This window comes from Quercus robur, chromosome 12 (genome assembly GCF_932294415.1).
Source record: "Quercus robur chromosome 12, dhQueRobu3.1, whole genome shotgun sequence".
NCBI classification, from domain to species: Eukaryota; Viridiplantae; Streptophyta; class Magnoliopsida; order Fagales; family Fagaceae; genus Quercus; species Quercus robur.
In genome coordinates, this window is record NC_065545.1 from 42029778 (window position 1) to 42050752 (window position 20975).

A 20975-nucleotide genomic window follows, 5' to 3' on the forward strand; every position below is an offset into this window, starting at 1 on the left:
TCACTGGAACGGTCTAAACAAAAAAGGACCATGCAAATATTAAAACTGACCACAGTTCTTAGAATCGTACGGTCCGATTGTGATTCAAGTGGTTCCATGCTTTTTTTTTTAGTTTGCATAGAGGTTCCTAGGGTTAAAAGAACTGTAATAATGAGAGGTTCACGGTTAACTAGGTTGGACTGTATAGTTCAATGAAGGGGAAGATTTGATGAGTTGATTTTGTAGAGTAAAGCAATTCTTTCTATTCCATGACACACTAGTGGCAGACTAAATAGTGGTGGCTTCATTCCATTTGGAAGACACTTAGATTTGGTATTAGCCTCACAAGCAAAGAGACTAACATCATGACATTGGAAGTTTTTAAGGTCGGGTTGATATGGGCCTATTTAATTCTATAATTACTTTAGTGAGTTTACTAAGCTATGGAATGGGTTAATTACCAATCTTGGTTCGAGCATTTGTTAGCAAAGGTGGGTTATCTACCACTAGGGTTGGGGTGGAAATTGCTGCAATTTTGGGCCAATTCTACTCTACTCTCCCTTAATCCAAACTAGCTCTTAAGAGAAATCAACAATTTTGGTTGAACAAGATTGTTTGTGTAAGTATTTTCATTTTATTCTAATTGCATATTTATGAGTGTGGCCCATGTATTTTTTGAAACTTTTTGGGTAAATTTCACAAACCTACCCTCAGGTTTGTGATAATACCAACTAAGTCCAAAACATTTTAAAACTTACCAATTTAGTCCTCAAAGACAACTTTGCCCCTTTTATTAAATTTTTCTCTCTCTCTATTCTCTCCGTTCCTCTTCCCTTCTCTTAAACTCTTTTGTTTGAGTTCTGTCTAAGATATCTCTATAAACCCAAAAAAAGAAGAAGAGATTTCCTTTATTCCCTTTCTTCATCTTCTTCTTACTCTTTTGTCTCTGATTGGTGGAGGACTGTCAGACTCTACACTTACGAAACAGAATCAAATATCACAGGGAATATCACCCTCTTAGGTGAGTTCTATGACACTAAATACTCCCATGGTGGCTATCTCAGTCGTTTAGCAATCCAATCTGTCATCAAAACTGCTGTCACTTCATATCCAAAACCTCTACCTCTCAATCTTCACAGTGGCCTCTAATTAGTGCTGATTTCGTCAGATGTTCAAGTCCAAGACTTCTGTGGAGCAATTTGTGGCTTTCACTACTTCACTTTCCCAAACATTGTTGGTGTCACTGTACCTTATGCTTGGGTTGGTAATAGTGGAACTCAGTGTCCAAGCATTTGTGCCTATCCATTTGCATGGCCTAAGAATTTAGGTAAGCCACCACCAAGCACAAATTGAGGCAACGATATAATGCATACACCTAATGGGGAAGTGGGTGCTAATGGAGTAATCAGTGTGATTACTCATGAGCTAGCTGAAGTGTTAAGTAGCCCACTTCTGAATGCATGGTATGCTGGTGATGATCCAACAGCACCAACTAAGATAGCAGTTCTGTGCGTTGGTGTTTATGGGAGTGGTGGGGGTGGTGAATATGTGGGGAAAGTGTTTACAGACTCATGGGGAAATGGGTGTAATGTGAATTGGGTGAAAGGAAGAAGGTTTTTTGTGCAATGGGTATGGAACCCTTTGCAAAGGAGATGCTTTGGGCCTAATGCTGTGGATTAAAGAGTGTTTCAATGTAAATACTATGCTATCATTTGTTCTACTACTTTACCTCTTGCTCTTATTATAGAGATCTGAGAGAGAACTCAGAAAAGAGAGTTTAAGAGAGGGGAAAGGAACAGAGACAGAAGAGAGAGAAAGAGAGAGAAGAAAAAAAAAAAAAAAAAGGTTAGGGACAAAGTTGTCTTTTGAGGACTAAATTGGTGGGTTTTAAAATGTTTTGGAATTAGTTGGTATTATGATTTGTGAAATTTACCCAAACTTTTTTTTATAAACTTCATTGATTACCTAGCTCTATAGTGTGTGATCGTTATGTAGTGTTCACAACTCACAAGTTTTTTTTTTTTTTTTAATTATATATATATAAACTTCAACATGTGTTAACTAAGAAACTGAGAAACAAAGAAGGGTATCTTCCTTACAAGCGATTAGTATACTAGGAGGAAGATTGTCCGAAAAGAAAAAACAAGAAATATTAGACTCAAGTGCAAACTTTGCAGTTACATGGGCAGCATTGTTGCAAGACCTATTGACCCAAGCAAAAAAAAAATGCAGGAAAGGACTTAGCAACGAAAAGAATATCAGAAATGAAACTCTCAATAACCCAATCTGGACTGCCTTTACGTTTTAGGACCTCGTCTAAGCATACCTTATAGTTGCCTTCAAAAGTGACAGAATACCATCTTTCTCGGCTAGCTAGCTAAACTGCCCAAAGTAATGCTTCAGCTTCGGCTTGGAGAGAAGACCATTTTGATATAACTTTAGCCCAGACCTTAATAACAGCACCTCGATAATCTCTAGCCATGATAGCTAAGGCAACTTTTGAATTGGAGATAGCCGCATCAAAGTTGATCTTGATTGTGCCCAATGGAAGTTTAGATCAAGTTTGAGGATGATACACCGGGGCTGAGTGAGGTACTGGTTTGGGGAAAATGAAGGCGCATCTCCTATTTGGACATGAGTAGAGATGGGCTTACCATGGTTTGAAGCTTTCTTACTTTCTTCAAAGATGAAATTTTCCAGCCTTGACCATCGGATGAGAGTGACCGAGGCTGGATCAATATACACTGGTTCTAGACCAAGGGCTACATTCCTTAGTTTCTTAGAGAAGTGTTCAAGATCTAGCCAGTTAATCTTCCTTTTCAGAGTGTTGATTTGTGCTATAGAGGAAATTTGAGATTGAGGGGGTTGGGTATGAGTCGCCGAGATGGTAGCTGGGATTATGGTGGATTGTGAATCTAGGTCGTTAGGAATGGGGAAGGTTGGGTTTTTAGTGTAACTTTGCGAGTTTGGGCTTATTTTGTAACAATGAAATGTGGGCTTTTGAATTATTTGCTTTCGGCTCGTGCAACACTTTGGTGGGCTCGATACTAACGTGCTTGTGTGATGACTTGACTGACCTGCACATATCTCAGCATTACGATGGCTTGGGTCCAATCCAATCTTAACCGGTGTTAATAGGATAAGTTCACGAAGGGATGTGCTAGCATTGTGGTCTGGCTTTGAAGAGGACAACTAGCATTTATTTGGTACCACCTGCATGCCTTTCCACTCATCCGTATTGATGACATTCCTTGTCTCGTCCTTTCCCACAAATTTAGGAGTGTCGTGGCATCCTACGGTTACCGGATTTTTGTTGGTTGGACACGTGTTGTCCGTTACATGGGGACCACGGTATTGCTCCATCAGAGGTTCTTGCCGTGGCTTGCTGTTGCCACTGGAAGCAGCGGTACTTTCGTTCGCAACCTCGAATATTCCCTCTGGCTGAACATCATTATTAGCCCTTAACCACGGTCTCGCCGCCTTGAAACGTTTACCAGTTGGATTACTGAGCTGATAGAGCTCTGATTTGCAGTTTTTTTTGCTCATGCCCGATTATACCACATTGATAGCAAATGTCTGCCACTTTTTCATACTTTACTTTACTCCAATCCACAAGTCCATTTTATTTGGTCTGGGGAGGAATACACTTGGTATCAATGGGGACTCAATGTCCACCTCAACTCTAACTCTAATGAATCTTCTCCATGCACCGCCCTTGTCACCAATAAGATCCACTTCAGTGACTACACCAATTTTAGAGCCTATTTTCCTTAGATTCTCTTCCGTTTTCTAGAGAGGTGGTAGCCCATGGATTTGTATCCAAATTGATGTTGTCGTGAAGTCCACCTCTTGCCATGTTAGATCTAGGCTCCATTTCTTTAGTACTAGGTGTCCACCTTTGATGGACCATGGCCTCTTGACAAAGACCTTACGAAGATCAACTTCGTGCTGGAACATGAACATGAACACATTTTTGCTCAGTCTTTTGACCTCCATTGGGAAGATTGGCTTCGATGCTTTGTTGGTAACATCTTTGACGAAGTTCAAACTGATGGGTTTATTTGTGATGAGTTTTGCTACTAGAATGAGGTTGGCATGAACACTTTTCCATACGAGTAATGAGTTCGGACACCTCCATTGAAGGTAGAGATGTTTGGGTAGGCTTGCAAAGATTTGTTTGTATATTTTCCTTGGTTGGTGAGAGGGTAATAGAAAAGACTGAGGGAAATAAGTAGTGAAATGTGGTAGGAGAAGGAGGGGTAGAGGACAGGGTAGGGGAAAAGGAGAGACTAGCTCAGGTTAGAGGGAAAAGTGGAGAGGGTACCATAGTAGTACGGAGAGAAAAGCTTCACTCATTTTCACACTCACAAGTTCCTTTGGAAAGAATTATTCCACCTTAATGGAACAAGTTTCAACTTCATTTCTTCTTATCACCTACAAACAAATGGGAAAAGTAAGGGGTTAACAAAACTTTGGAGATGTATTTTTTATGTATTTTTTTTTTATTGCGATGCCTAAACAGTAGATGAAATGGCTATCATGGGCTGAGTCTTGCTACAACGGCTGCCTTTGCTAACCTTGCCTTCTTATCTGAGCTAACGCACCATCAACATTAGACAAGCTGACGTTCAGCTATCAAGCACACTATGTTTGAAGTTGTATATGGCTGAGGGCGTCCTGCTTTGTTGTCTTATGTCAAGGGCACAACCAAGGTAAGTTGTGGAAGAAGAGCTAATTGGAGGGACCAAATGCTAGATCAGCTAAAATGACATATAAAAGAAGCACAAGCACGAATGGAGAAGGCTATTATTTGCATAATCGGGATAGGTAAATTATTGGGTGTTTGTGTGGCTACACCTATACCGACTGGCCTTAGATTCATTGCATCAAAGATTGTAAGTTGGTTCCATGGTACTACGGTCAGTTTCAGATCTTGCAACGCATTGGTATGGTTAATTTGGAATTGCCATCGGAGTCAGTCACATATCCACCTTGTTTTCATGTTTCCTTGCTAAAGAAGAAACTCGGCGATAAGGTTTCTGTATAACCTCTGTTTACCAGTCATCCTGACCTGTGAAGATGGAATAACAGTCTGCCCTTGAGGCTGTCCTCGACCAGAGGAAATGAAGGAAAAGGAAAAAGGTATATATTCATTTGCAAGGTTTGTCGTCGTTAGAATCGACTTAGGAATATTTGCGGGACATGCAGCGCCAATTTCTTTTTTTTTTTTTTCTTTTTTTTTTTGTTGATAAATAACGTAAGAATATTATTAATAATAAAAATTGCCAAACCGAAACCGAGTATATTGGGAATGTACTATGGGGGCACAAATCAAGAAACAAAAGAACAACGGTCAAGAAAAATAGAAAAGGAAGAACAAGAAAAATGAGAAAAAACCACACTCCATTCAAAGAATGTGTGAAAGAAAAAGGATTTAATCTCCAGCAAAGAGCGTTCGCAACCCTCAAAGCTTTTAGCATTCCTTGTCTGGCACTAGGTGCATCCTAGTATTTTGGTTATTTCCTATATAAATTGAGTGGTACCTATCAAAAAAGAAAAAGAAAAATTGACAAGTGGTGCATTTAAATAAAGCATTCAGAAAACACTTAACCACTTAAACTCTTGGAGGTCTAGTGTTACCTCAAACTAATCCCATCTTTTTATTTTATCGTTATTCAACGTAAGTAAGGATACCATTCTCTAAATACCACGCTAGAGAGATTTGAAGTGAGGATATACTGAAAAAATAAAGATGAGAAGAGAGAAAAAGAATGGTCCTATTGGCTTAGTATTTTTACAAAAATTTCACAATAAAGCCTAATTAGCAAGTTTTTACAAGTTCTTATTTGGGATCACAACTAACATCACTTTTTTTTTCTTTTTTTCTTTTTTTAAATTTATTTTTATCTACTATTAACAACTTGCTACCTAAACTTTGTTGTGAAAATATTGTATCCGTAGCTTTATTGGAGAAGAAATATGAGAATGATAATGGAAAATGAAAATGTGAATTGTTTGAAATTTTTTTGTAGAGATGAAAGAGTTGCAAGCAGAAATAGAGATACTACATGAGAGAGAGTAGCTGTCAAATGAGTAAAATGAGACAAATAATAAGACGATGGGTATTGTAGAAAATTTGTAAAATATATAGGGGCATTATGTAGATTTCGATCAAAATTTTATATAATTTCAATTAGAGGAATGAATGTTTCCTGCAACTTAAACTTCCAAAAAATGGATTATTCTACATTTCTTCATACTTCCAAATGATAGAATGAAACGAATATTCTTAAAAAATCCTTTCAATTTCAACATACCAAATGGGTTGCAAATTATTTTTAGAGGATACAAAGAACGTATTCTCATAATTTACTAAAGCGGAGTTATAAATTAGTCAAAGAAATATTCAAAATGTATTTTCATAATTCAAAAACTATAAAATGCATTTATTTTTTTATTTTTTATGTATAATGTTGAAGCATTTGGATTCTCTTTAAAAAATTTGTCAAAGTTTGAAGTAAAAATCCACTTATTAATTTATGAAAAACCAACTTTTCAAATACCTTACTTCACACTGTTCATTTTTTTACCCATTCCAGTAAAATATTCGTTATAAAAATTTAAAAAAAAAAAAAAAAAAAAAAAAAAATTCCTCCACTCAAAGGTCAAAACACCAACTCACCCCATTGACAAATTGACCATTAGATGCCGCCAACTCACCCACCCCCACATCTAAGAGTATTAGCATTGGGGGTGTAGAACCCCCCAGTTCCTATTTTAGCAACTGACCATCTAAAAAAGAGCTTTAATCAAGTATGTATACCTAAAATTTTTTAGTATCTATGAACAGTAAGCCCTTATATTTACAACTTATTGTTCATGAATTTGTAAACTCAAATACTATATTTTGTTCTCTCTCTCTCTCTCTCTCTCTTTGCACGTCTCCCTTCTCTCTTCTCCTTTAGTGCCTCTCACTCTCTGAATCTCTCTTCTCTCTACACTTTGTGGCTGTGGTTGTCGTTTGGGTCGAGAGTTTGGGTGGTGTTTGGATTGGTCGTTTGGGTCGGAGTTTGGGCCAGCATTTAGATGGCAATTAGGTTGGCTTCTGGTGGATTTGGGTCGGCGTTTGGGTAAAAGTTTGGGTCAATGGGTGTTTTGGTGGTGACGGTGGTTCAAATTTTCAGTGGTGGTGGTTGGTTGGTTGGTTCAATGGTTGGTGGTGGCAAATTTATTTATTTATTTGTTTTTATTTTTATTTTTATTTTTGCGTATGGGTGTAGCTCTTCCAATTTGAGTATATGGGTATGTGATTCAGTGATTGTTTTGATTCGTTCCAATTTGGATATGGGTATGTAGTTGTTTCGATTGGGTGGTGGGTGGTGGATGGGTTTTTTGTTTTGGGTTTGTGGTTTTGGTTTTGTTTGTTAATTGTGGCGCGATGGTGGTGTGGTGGTTGTTGGTAGTTTCAATGGTTAGATTGATTTGGGTTTGGTTGGTGGGCAGTGGAGGAGCTGAGTTTGGGTTTAGGTGATGAGAGTGGATGAGAAAGGGAGAGACAAAGAGGAAGAGAGAGGAGAGGTGAAAGAGTAGAGATAAATTAGTGTTTATATTATTTTATTAGGTTGTATATAAAAATAAGAATTGAAATGTTGGGTGTATTGTAAAATGAGTTGGTAAAATAGATAAAGTAATGTTTGAGGATGTAAAATGTGTATTATTTTACATCCTCATATGTGAATGCTCTAATCACATAATGGCTAGATCAACCAACTCACACCTAGGACAGGACAACCATCAATGATGAGCAAATCAGCCACTAATGAGGGCCAGATCAACCACCCATGCTTGGACATCGATAATGAGGTGCAAAACAGTATGATAGATCGACCAGCCCACTACCTAAATCACCCAACCTTGGATCTCCTTTGCTTCTCATCATATTGTTCTCACTTTGCTTCCATTCAATTCAATGTTTACAACAAGAATACAAAATATTTAAAAAAGAGAACAAAAAATTTACAATGACTTGTCTAAATTAAACAATCATTATAGCATTTTTTTTATAACAAAAAAACATTGAATTATATGTTTAACACTTAAAAGTTTTTTTTTTTTTCCTTCCAATATGAGATTTTTCATTTTGGTTCAACAAGTTTAAATCTGTTTTAAAAATGATTATTCAATTCGTCTTCATGATAATCACTCTTTATAGATAGAGAAATGTAGTTTTATTGGAATTTAATGGCCAAGTCAATTACGAAAATGGACAGCTGAGCCATTTTGAAACTAGAATCAAATGAATAAAATGAAAAATAATAAACTTAAGAGACCGAAATGAAAATAACTAAAACTCTAAATGCAAAAAGTGTAATTTAGTTAAAAAAGAAGAAGAAAGAAAGATATGTAGCTAATGAGAGTAGATGATTTTTTGTGTTTTAATAACAAAAATTTGATGGGTTTCAGTTAGCTCAACTGGTAAAATTTTTTATGGTTGAATAAGAGATCTGGAACTTAATCCCTGCCTAGACCAAAAATTAATTGATGTCTTAGTCCATTAATAAAGAGTTACTATCAAGAGCTGACATCATTAGTTGAAATTCTCTCAAATGAAAAAAAAAAAAAAAAAAAAAAAAAAAAAAAAAAAAAAAAAAAAAAAAAACAGAAATTTGACTATTAAAATATAGGTAGGACCAAATGTGATAGCTCTCTTTCTTTCTTTTTGTTTTCTAATTTTTTTAATTTGTTACTTTTTTGGCTTAATCATTGCACTTATTATTAAAACGTGTAAATTCCCGAGAGAGACCAGAAGACATTGAACAACGTAACTTGATTAGAAATATATTTTTGAACCATTAGAATCCCTACTATTTGAAGTTAAGGTTTGGTTACAATCTAGTTTATAGCCAATAACTACAATTTCGTTTAATATCTTTTTATTAGACGTAAATTTTGATAAATCCACTATTGAATTATATTTTCTTCTTATATCTTCCATGATTGCAAAATTTTTAAAAGATTCAAAGATCATAACTATGTCATCAATCAAATATTTAAATTTCAAATTTTTGTAGTTTAAAGTTATGTATAAAAATAAGTTTACGGATTGAATATTAAACAATTTCCGATTAACACAAATTTGATATGTATAAAAAGAAAATAAAAAATTGTTAAATTTTCAAAATATGTAGTCATGTTAATTTTGTTTTAGTTGGAATTAAAACTATTGACTATAACAAAGTTTGTAGCAAAACTTTATTCTTTCCAGTATGTCTTTTATGTCTTTTCTACGCTAAAAGCACAAGCATTGCAACCAAAAGAAAGGTACAAATATGACACATTGCAACCTTATTCTTATAATCCCTCTTGTAGTTACCGCTCAAGGATGTTTCTTTATTATCATGTATTAAAAAAGAGAGAATATTATAAAGAATATTCCTGTTACTGCTCTAACAGCTACATCAGGGCATAATAACATAAGAATTTCTATCTTTTTCGTTTAAAAAAAAAAAAAAAATTTTGGAGAACATACTTGCACAGAGTTTTTAAACTCATACTGCACTAGGTCAACGTTGCATCATCACCAGCTGATGGGGCCCAACCAGGAGGCTTGATGTTTGGCCAATCACCCCGACATCCCAGCCTTACATAAAGCCTTTTCTTACCTTCAATTCAAAACACAAAACAGACTGGTCAGACTGCCCAAAAAATTATTAAAAAAAAAAAAAACTAAATGAGAAAGAGACCGGTCAATTGAGGAGAGGACTGACTAGACTTGTACCAGTCCACCTTCTAGAATTGCAAAATTTCACCATTGATTATTAGTAAATTTCAACTTGAGTGTTTCACTTGTCTATTTGTTCTTCTATAAGCAATATAAATTTTTATTTTTTTTGGGTATTATTTTCTATGTAAGCAAATTGTAGGTCAAATATATTACAAGGTATCTATGGCGCAATCAATTTGAGTAGCAGCAAGAAAAGGGTGCTGCATCAGTTGCTGTCAACATTGCCATCTTTCGAATTCTATTATACCGACCCAAACCAAAGGGGGATATTTGCAGCCTAGCATAGTGAGGGAAACAATATCATAAGTTAACAAATGTTTGAAATTTTTTTGTAAACTAGCATCTGGAGTATTAAAGACTCGATTTCAATTTAAAACTCGAGAGTTGAAGACTTGATTTCCACTTGGTGAGTTGGCAGTATGATGCCACATAGATCTCGAGTCTTATAGACTCGATTTCTAAAAAGCAAAACCGAGCCTCTAAGACTCGATTTTGAAGAACACCAAACCACAATCTGGAGCTCAAAGATGCACAATCTGAAGAGGCACAATTTGGGTCAGAATAGAGGAAGAACAGATCTGAAGAGGCACGATCTGAAGAGGTACGATTTGGGTGGGCCGATCTGCAGTGAGAGAGCTCAGTGAGGTGATCATATTCCAAAACACTTCAGTGTCCGCCGATGAGATGCACTTGTCTTCGGTAGAGTGAGGGTTTGCCGATGGGTTTTCTGCCGCCGATGAGATGCGCTTGTTAGGTTTGGAGTTTGTATGTTTGGGTGTGAAGGAGAGTTCTTGTGTTCTGGAGTCTGGACGCTTGAGTGTGAATATGATCACAAATCGAGTATTAGAAACTCGATTTCAACATGGCTCCACGTGGAAAAAAGTCCATATCAGATGCTTGAAGCTTAGGATCTCGAGTATTATAAACTCGATTTCTACCCGGAACTTGAGTTTTAAAAACTCGAGATGTTACTTTTCCACTTTGTTTTGAAACTGGACAACTAACGAAATTTTTAGCAATTTAATGTTAAATGAAAAAAAAAATTCCAAACCAAAGAGTATAGTAGGTTGCAGCTTGTTAAGTAGAAACTCAACTAATATAAAAGTAATGCTAGACTATCACAATCCCCAATAATGACTCGTAACCCCTCATTTTTAAGTAGCACTTGGAGTGCCAATAAGTCGGCCCAATATTAATTTTGACAAAAAGAAGTGAGATTTAACCAGGAGACACTACAAACAAAAGTATAACCATAAGTATAAATTCAAGTCATTTTTGGGAACTAATTACGTCCAATCTAAAGGTTCCAAAGACAATCGAAAAGAAAGACATAACTAACAAATTGACATGAACTTGAAAGCATGATTTTAACCACTTAACTTGTTTTTGCAATAGCCTCTATTAGGAAAAAAAAAAACTCCAATACCACGTTAAAAAAAGCTTAACATAGATTTGAAAACATTATAGAGTACATGAGAAAATATGAAGAAGAAAACAAAGAGGAGAAACAGAGAAAGAAATAGAAAGAGAGAGAACACAGGAATTTAAAACCTTAGGCTAACAACCACAACAAAAAAACTCTTGATGGCTATATATCTATTATTAAGCTTTATATTACAAATTACAGTGAACTCATTGATGGATATTTATAGTAGGCTAAATCCTAAAATAACAATACTTGAATTGATAATCAGCTGACTAATGAGTACAATTCAAATTCAAAGTCTGCTGAAGATAGGGCACCAGATATCACTCGCTTAATTCTTTCCCAACCATCCGTTACAAATCAATGATTTAATTTGTAACAGTTGTATATTACTTGAGTTTAGTTGATTTGCTATGATTGTAAATCCCTAAAGTTTTGCAACTGATTGGTTGTAATTGTAAATCCTTACAGTTTAGGGAATTGTGTTTGTAATCTTTTCTATATATACAAGACAGAACACACCTCACGATTGTGTGGTTCTACTTCTTGTTGGCAAGCCACTTGACCTTAGTATCGCATAGTAGTTCTAGTCTCCAATAAGCATAGGTCTCCTCACTTATCCCTCCCCCAACCAGATCTCCTTTATTATTGGTTCAAAGCCTATATGCTTGCTCTTGCCTATGCTCTCAAAGACCTGTCCATACGCTTGTTCTATTTTTACTGATCAAGTCACGTTTCAGCCTTGACTTCCTCCCTTTTGCCAGTTTCACTAATGAAAACAGAGATTGACAAATAACACTTTGACTATGGGGAAAGATACACCTTCAACAGAGAAAAGACTACTCATACAATACAAATAATTTTCCTATTTTGTATTCCTTTATGGTACCAGAGCATTCATCTAATGACCGTATAATCATTTTTTTTTCTTTTCTTCAGCTTAGCTGGTTTCAATGGAAGCCAACAACTCTTCAACTGGTGTCATGGTACCCAGCCTTTCAGGGTTCATGTCAATTAAACTTGATATAACCAATTATCCTCTTTGGCTTGCTCAAATTGTTCCAATTTTGAAGAACAAGAATTTCATGGTATTTTTAGATGGTACAGATCAATGTCCTTCAGAATTCAAGCGTGACAAAGATGGTAAATCATTCTCTTTCTCCACCAATGCTATCCACAGTGGCTCGTTTTTCATTGCCTTATGCAACATGGACCTCACTAGAGAAGAGGTATGCATCTCAATCCAAAAATTGTATTCTACAGTTATGAAATGATTTACTCAACAAAAAAGGAGAGGGTGATTTGATGATTATTCTGCTTATTTATGTTAATGATATTTTAATCATTGGAAATAATTCATCTCATATTTTTGAGCTTATACCTGGGGAAATTGTTTTTCTTCAAAAGATTTAGGACCTCTGCATTTTTTTTCTTGGTCTTGAGTAGTATACGGTTCTAACGGTTTGTTCTTAATTCAAACCAAATATACAATGGACTCGTTATATCACACCAAATTTTAGGATGTCAAGCCCATTTCTTCTCCTGCTCACACTAGATAGAAATTGAGTCTTTATGATGGTGATCCTCTTCTTGATCATACTAAATATCTAAGTGTTGTTGGGGTGCTACATTATTTGATACACCTAGATATCTCTTTTGTGGTAAACCAAGTGTGTTAGTTCAAGCACAAACCTATGACTCATGGATTGATGTTAAATGAATCTTACGTTATTTGAAGAGAACTCCTAATCATAGTCATTTTTACCAAACTGGTTCTACGCATTTAGAAGCATATTCAGATGTTGATTATGTTGGGAGCCCCAATGATCATCACTCTATCAGAGGCTATTGTATTTGTCTTGGTCATAATCCCCATATCTTGAGTGCCAAGAAACATCGTACTGTATCTCGCTCGAGCACCGAAGCAAGATACCATCAACTGACAACTGCAACAATTGATGGTATTTTGTTCTATCATAATGGAAAGAAAAAAGTTTAGAATGCATGCCACAATTGCTTTGCTTCCAGTTCAAAAACTATCACTACATTCCACAGGTTTTACTTACCATATATATAAAATATGCAGATTATATGAAAGTGGGGCCGTCTTTGTTGTAGTAACTATCAACTAGGGAGTAAAGATGGAATGCTAATATGATAATTGAGTACCTGGAAGGTTTTTGTCTGACAGAACTAACTGTTTAATGGCCCTCAAAGATGCCTGAGCCACACTTTTGGTCTGATCAGAGTCCCAACCCTGAAGCTTGACAACCACATCCGCTTTTGAGTAAGCTAATCTAGCATCTTGAATATGCCTCCTTGCCTCCTCCTTTGCTGAATCTTCATCTGCATTGAATACTATTAACAACCATCCTAACTGAAATTTAGGTGAAAATTATTATGTAAGAAAACCTAAACTAACAAGGCAGAGGATTATTAATTGGGATTCAAATGTAAAATTTGGGTTGAGAATTACAGCTGGACGGGAGGCAGATTCACAGTGGGCCACAATCCATCAAAATAAATGGCCCAATTACAATTGATTCAAAGGCAAAATCTGCAGAATTGGATAAATAAATATATTTTAAAAGACTGCATCTACTGTTGAACTGACCTTACTGCAAGGATGATATATTTATATATCCAATAAGGCCCTTTGACCCTAAAGATCTCTTAAATGAGCCCTTTCATTGTTGGATTTAGTATGTAACTACCATGATCACCAACCAATTCATCACATGATTTGAGGTACATGCATAGGGAAGAGGACTGCGAGGCAAACTTCAATCAACATACTTCCCAGGACAGGAGTGCTATTAAAGGGAAATCCTAAAATAAGCATAGGAAGTTTCTTTAAAAACTACGTAATTCCAGGCGTGCTTAAATCTTTTTATTACTTACTAAGTATCTTTGGTGATTGAAGTTGGCAATACACTTATATACCCATCTTACTGAACTGAAATAAATTGAAATCAAGCTTTGAAGATCATTACTAGTGCAGCATTGCACTTATGCCATGAATAAGTAACCTCAAGGGATTGGTCTAGCGGTTTCTATGTAAGGCTTCATGAGATCCATGAAATCCTGGGTTCAAAGCCTCTAGCCAGCATTTTGGGGCCACTTCGAAGGAAATCCTTCTTGTAATTACCTAGTGTGTGTAAAATGGGTGGTTATACACACTCACGCGTATAGTTAGGTGCTTGAAGAGCTCAGGACACTCTTGTTAGCCAAAAAAATAAATGTAAGGGTATGTTTGGTAGACTGTAATAGACACTGTAATGTAATAGTTATTTGTATAGTTTAACTATTCTGTGCTTTGGTTATGCTTTTATTACAAGGAATAGTCATTTCTTATGAATAACTATTCTTTAAAATGAGGAATAAATATTCCTCTCTAAAATGGTTCTAATAGTTATTCCTTGGTAGGTGTAATAACTTCTAAAAAATTAATATATTTTCAAATATACAAACTTTTTATATGCACATAACAATTATAAGAATAAAAAATCATAAACAATAACTTCTCTCTCCTAAATTAAAATAAAAAAATGGAAATATAATTGTATAAGTAATATATTTCCTAAATATAAATCTTAAATTTTATTCTAATTTTACACCTTACAACCAAACGTATGAATATGTTTATTTATTCTATTACAACACTTTTTATTCTCAGTAATAAAAATTACCATTCTTGTTATAATCCTCTGATCCTCATTTAAAGTACCAAACATGCTTTTAAGCTTTATGGACATTAAGGTTCACAAGATGGTATATGAGAACATGAATTAAATGCATTAGTCATAATTAAAAGAATAAAAGAAATGTTAGAATTTTGGCAAAATGGTTAAATTCATCATTTCCCAAAAGTTTAAGCTATTAGAAAATAATGAATTTAATCATTTAACCATCATTCTTGTTAGCTATTAGAAAAGGGTGAGTTTAACCATTTGACCATTATTCTAACAAGAAAAGAGTTGGAGGAGCTACGGGAGAGAGAAATCAGAAAAGTTTATGCGGAATCAAAACAGTTAGGAGGTAATTAAATTAGCCCAAGGAGAACGGCCCAAATATCCTAAGAAAGTCAATTGAATTCCTCATTAGTAAAACACCTACCCTAACCATTAACATAAGCAACTTCAATTATCAAGTGAACAGACACAACTAGCATAACCTAAATATTCTTAGACACAAAAATCATCATCGTTTATTGAGGCAGTCATATCTGAAGCCCAAGTGAGACACTTATGTTACATATTTTTAGGCAACCATAAATATACTCTCTCAAAAGCTGAAAGAACTCAGTCCATCTAATGCCAATAGTTCCTTAAAGTTTGCGGTCCAATCTATACAAATTGCCGTTGAGATCGTGTAAGATAAGCCAACTGAAGTTCTCCACTCCACTATAACTTCTACTTTACTGATGATTTGTACAACCAATTTGATTGTCACATACATGTATAGCTTTTAATGGTAAACTTTAAAGTTTTGAGTCAGGTTCTTCACTTCAAGTGCATCAGCATTATTATTATAAAACGTTTTGATCCCAATGGGAACGGAATGGGAGATTCGAATTAGCGACCTCCACTTCATGCAGCATGGTCCCCAGCCAATTGTGCAGGTTACATAAGCATGAAAATTACATCTGCTCTTTAGGGGGAAAAACAGTTGATTTTGACATAATGCTTTCCAAAAAGAAAAAAAAAAAAGCATATAACCTGATCAATGATCTCTCTCTCTCTCTCTCTCTCTCTCTCTTTTGCATAAGTACATCAATAAGAGATCTCTTTTTCAAAGATTTCCAGTTTGAAGTAAGTTCACAGGAGTGATGATGGCTGTTTGGATGGGTCACATCTAAGTAAGCATATATTCAGGTATTTACAAGTATTGGCTATGGTCTGGATGCAAATAGATAAGTACATCATCTGAAGATGTCCTCAAGATAAAATAAATCTACTTATGTTCAGGAATACTTTGAATAAAGTGGAGAATTTCTCACATAAACTTGTAATATGTAAATTTGGGTCCCACAGATGGTGATACAGCTTCTAAGAAAGTATATTTCACAAGATACACTACTTGGACTTGTTTATCCAATAAAAGGCAAAGAATAAAATATCACACACAATTACCTGTAGCTTCAGTTTGGGACAGCCATACAGTAAATCCTGCGTAGAGATGCTGCCATTTATCAGCCCTTCTAGCAGCTCCCTGCTGCCCTCCTAGCGTTGCAACAACAGCCCGTACATGACTGCAAAACCAACCAAGCCCAGAAAAGAATGCTCTCTGTTTCTAACCCAAACAAGAAAAAGAAAAAAAAATCTATTGATCAATTCCAGCCATAGACAGTACCTACTTAAACTTTCTAATATAGCACCTTCTGCTTCTGCTACAGAGTCAGAGCCTTCAGTAAGCACCCCTGGAATTGATTAGACTTGTTAATGCACTGCGAGGTGGAAGATACAAGTCATTTCAAGCAATAACTATGATCACCTTTTTGAGACTTATTAGATCATACATATTGCATAAGGTAAACCATAGCAGTTAGATTATTTTCTTTATGGAGTAAAATATTGGGCTAATGAAAGCATAGACAAATAGAATGTAACATGGAGAAGATAAAAATTTTAGAACAAGCAAATTGAAGGTGTAACTCTGCATTTGAATGCAAAAATAAGGCATTTAAGGAGAGAAAGAGACTGACGACAGCATGGATAACTTTAAGAAGAAATACAAAATCTGATGTATCCAATTGAAGACATGCCTCTTAACAGGCTAATTGAAAAGAACTTTTTGCTGCTTAGTTCATAAAAATTGTAGGAAACATAACATCATTTACTATTAATAGTTTTGCGTGAATAATGTTCCAACCCTCTACAAAAGAAATCAACCATATACTAGATAATTAAATGTCTACAGAGCTGTTCAGTATGCACCATAAGAATTAGCCACATCTATTTTTTTTATCAGGTCTAATTCAGACTCGCTATATAATTTTGTTCACATCTTTGGATGTAAGTACATTGTCTTTCATCAGCTTCATGACCACCACTACTACTACCATCATCATCATAAATCATCAAATTTTCAGTCAATAGCTGTCTTATAATGCAAAATAATATAGCAGTATCCTTCAAAAAGAAACTATGAATCTAAATACTACAGATTCTTTTGTCGCACATCTGGGGATTTAAGCCCCTAATATTTAATGTATGGGTGATGAGCTTGGACAGGGAAGGCAAAGATCTAACCTTAATGACCAATAACCATCGTTGACAATATACACTTACATGAATCAATAGTTTGCTTCGCATATGTTTCAAGCAACTCTTTTGTGGTAAGTGGTGTGTACCTGAAGACCGTATCAACCCAAGGGAACTATTAGGAGAGGAGAGATACTTCAAAAACAAAGAGAAATACATTTATTGGATAATATTGGCAGAACGTTGCATGATGTAAGCAAGCAATGGATCTGGTATTTTTTCATTATGCTATTAACTAATCCTAATTGTGTCAAGGGTTCCTGGATAGGTAATGATATTAAACTACAAGAAGGAAATGAAGGTCTGCTATAGTTGGAGAGAACCTCCTCCTTGGCTGGAAAGTGCATATTTGCCGGCCATGTATGCCTTTTCCTGGCTACACAAACCAGCATGGGAATAGTGAAAAAAGGATACCTTTCCGTTTAAAAGTAGCAATGAGAGCTTATTTCTCACTACAACTGTTGGAAGCTTAAAAAAGAACAATAAGCTGAATCCAGATTTAGTCCAATAGGCAAAAATTAATAAAAACCGACTTATTGAGGCACATTGTGATGCCATTTTATTCAATTCAGGATAGAAGGTACTCATAATTGATAATTACATGTTTTTCATTAGAAATTAGTAGATTATCATTAACAAATAGGAACAAATAGACTTATTAACTGAGTGATAAACTAAAAGTTGATAAAAACACAGATGATTTATAAAATAAAATAAACAAAAAAAAGATAGTAGACTGGCATAATTACTAACACCAGCTGGTCAAATTCGGTGTAAAGTTGTAACTAGCCAGTGACCATTATTGTTAGCTAAAGGGAAAATAAAATCAGTACCCAATACCAACTGCAATTTCTCGAGCCACTGTCTCGTTAATTTCAGTTGAATCCCCAACAATGAAGATTGCTGTTCCTTGCAAAAGTTGCAGAGATCCCACTGTCAGGGAGTCCCAGGACTCCACAATGTCAGGCCATTTCAAATCTGGATCTTGCTTCTTCAAGTTCACAACCAGTTGATCGTCATCTATGTACCTGTCCAAAGCATGAAGCCTCTGTCTAAACAATGAAGACCTATATACTGGTTTTAGAAGTTCAAAAAGAAAAAAAATCACTCACAAACCATATTGTTTCAGCGGGCTTTATTTTTTCAAATAGATGATCAGTTTCTATAAGTGTGATGAGAGACCCATAGCGCTGTATTCCAATTTTCAAAGAGTTGTCATTTGCATCCACAGATATATCTCTGTAACTTTGAATGTCCTGGGCCCCGAGTTGTAATCTCAGTTCCACCTCAGAAGAACCATCAGAAAACTGCATATGTTTCACATAGTTAAATTGGATGAATTCAAACCCATCTGGTAAAAGAACCAAAAGATTGTTAAACTATTCATTAAGTTTCAAAATTCTTTACTATGATGAATGGTAATATCTATGACTATATGTTGCTTCATGCTAGAATGTTAGAAGTTCTGTGGGCATCAGCCTATTTGAGGTTTAGAAAATACATTGGCCTGCTTTACTCAAAGTAAGTCTTCACAAAGGATACGCATCCAATAACTTTCTGTCCTGACCACCAGTTCCACATCACCACCCAACTGAAAAATGCTCATTTCAGAGGATTGCACTGAATGATTAATTATTCCAAAGCTTGATATAGCTTTTTGTACTAATAAAATGAAGTGATGTTAATCTAACAGATCTGCATGATAAACTCACTATTGAATACCATTTTCCTCAGAATTGCATGTGTGCTCCATTCTTTGTTATGACATTGCTACTTTGCTAGTTTTAGGTGATTTTTCACTTTATTGGGTAGCTACACAGTGTGAAAAACATTCGTTGTTATTACATTAATATTCATTTGTTTGTTTGATAATAAAAATTCATCTGGCGAAAATATGAACTATGAGACTGAAATACTACCTATCCCTTATGCCTAACAAAGAACTTTCTAGTTTCCAACCCTAATTTGAATTTAATTCCCAAAAGCAAACATGCAGGACTTCATTCAAGGAAGAAGAGAAAATGCTCAAAAAGCAAATAAGTATTTTTAGAAGAAAGAAAGAAGCCTTAGTCCAAAACCTTTGGGATTTAGCTATGGGGGACCTCAACAGATTAATCAGGATTGGGCACATATATATAATTTCTCTTTACCTATCAAAAAAAATATATAATTTCCTTAATTAACACGTCCTTGACTCGAACAAAATCACTCTTTCTCATCAATGCATTAATTATTTTTCTTTGCAAATGACCAAACTATCACAAGCATTTCCCTCTATTTTGAGGAGGATTTCTTCAGTTCACATCCTATTGTATCTTCACTTATCCATCTCAATATTCTCACCATTTTAGCTACACTAGATGTTATTTCTTGATAACCCGACATTCAATATGCATAACTTGTCTTAAAACAGTCTTATCAAACTTTCCCTTATCCTATGATTTCTTGAGAGTACTTGCGTTTTATAATCACCCATCTTTGTATTTGTTAGTATATAGCTTAGTCTAGCTTAGCCCATCGGCCTTAGCCCAGTAAACTATACTTGCACTGTATTCATATTACTTGTACTTCACGCATACTTAGCCTATATAAGGCTCTCTACTGTACAAGGTTAATATACAGACTATTTTCTCTCCTCTTATGTTTGTACTAAAAGAAAAGAAAATTAACAATGAATCGAAATTGTAGCTTTTATTAAAAAAGAAAGTGATACCTCGTAGTTTTTGGAGGAGACGAAGGGGATAGTGGAGGCACTTTTGCAGTTGAAGGAGAGGCGATAGGAGTTGGAGTAAGAGGTCTTGATGACGGGACTACTCCAACTCCGAACTGAATTTGATTTTGAATTTGAAGGAGATAAGTTTAGGGTTTTGATTGGGTTTTTGTTTCCAGAAAGAAAACAGAGAGAGGCAGTAATGGTAGACATTTTAACTGACTACTGTCCAAACTTCTTCGATGAGCAGTTGCTTCGCTATATGCTACACATTTTTTAAGATTCGGTTCACTTCCTGAATCCTTATCCACAACAACAGTCACGATATAGCACTCGCATCATTTATTAACCATCTATTTAAATAAAAATTTTATAAAAAAAATTAATGTTTTGAGTGTTTTTTTCATTTCTCATAAAAAAAAGTGTTAAAACTTTTTAAAAATAGATTATTAACTATTGTCTTAAGTATACTCATTAGCATGACCTTTTATTTTACACTCCGTTTGTTTCGATGTAAAATATTTTACTTGTAAAATATTTTACTGAAAAATATTTGTAGGTATTTGGCAAGTGTTGACCTAAATATTGCAAATATAAATCGGCCACCACCAACCACCCCCAATCATTGCAAAAATATACCCACTGTAATCCCATTTCATCAGCCACCATCATCTACCCAAACACCTAAGAGCCATTAGATATACCACCAACCATTTAAAACACAGCCATCAAAACCACCACCAACCACCACCACAGCTTCAAAAACTGCCACCAACTACCAAAACAACAACCACCATCATCTATCCAAACACC

The 20975-nt window shown here is 35.3% G+C and overlaps 1 protein-coding gene across 3 annotated transcripts; it reads right to left on the reverse strand.

The window, feature by feature from the left end:
* Positions 1-2054: 2054 nt before the first annotated feature.
* On the reverse strand, positions 2055-20453 carry LOC126708802 (probable inactive shikimate kinase like 2, chloroplastic). 3 transcript variants are annotated; one of them, XM_050408753.1, is made up of 9 exons: positions 20166-20453; positions 18569-18759; positions 18286-18480; positions 17480-17541; positions 16542-16608; positions 16322-16440; positions 13359-13535; positions 9509-9641; positions 2055-4413 (listed from the first exon to the last, which is right to left on the reverse strand). In XM_050408753.1, exons 1-8 carry the CDS (start codon positions 20373-20375, stop codon positions 9538-9540), a joined length of 1125 nt encoding a protein of 374 aa, XP_050264710.1. In that variant the 5' UTR covers positions 20376-20453; the 3' UTR covers positions 2055-4413; positions 9509-9537. The 3 variants fall into 3 exon arrangements, with proteins under 3 accessions (XP_050264710.1, XP_050264709.1, XP_050264708.1); XM_050408752.1 differs by lacking the exon at positions 2055-4413 and adding an exon at positions 5310-5522 and having other exon boundaries at positions 20166-20452; XM_050408751.1 differs by lacking the exon at positions 2055-4413 and having other exon boundaries at positions 9349-9641; positions 20166-20452.
* Positions 20454-20975: the final 522 nt, after the last annotated feature.

Excerpts from the sequence above, each read along its gene's own strand:
- LOC126708802 (XM_050408753.1), bottom strand. The coding sequence starts at position 20,375 with ATGTCTACCATTACTGCCTCTCTCTGTTTTCTTTCTGGAAACAAAAAC. Across the intron at positions 18,760-20,165 it reads TCTCCTCCAAAAACTACGAG|TTTTCTGATGGTTCTTCTGA; the intron begins GTATCACTTTCT and ends AAACATATGCAG. Across the intron at positions 16,609-17,479 it reads GAAGCAAACTATTGATTCAT|GGGTGCTTACTGAAGGCTCT; the intron begins GTAAGTGTATAT and ends AATCAATTCCAG.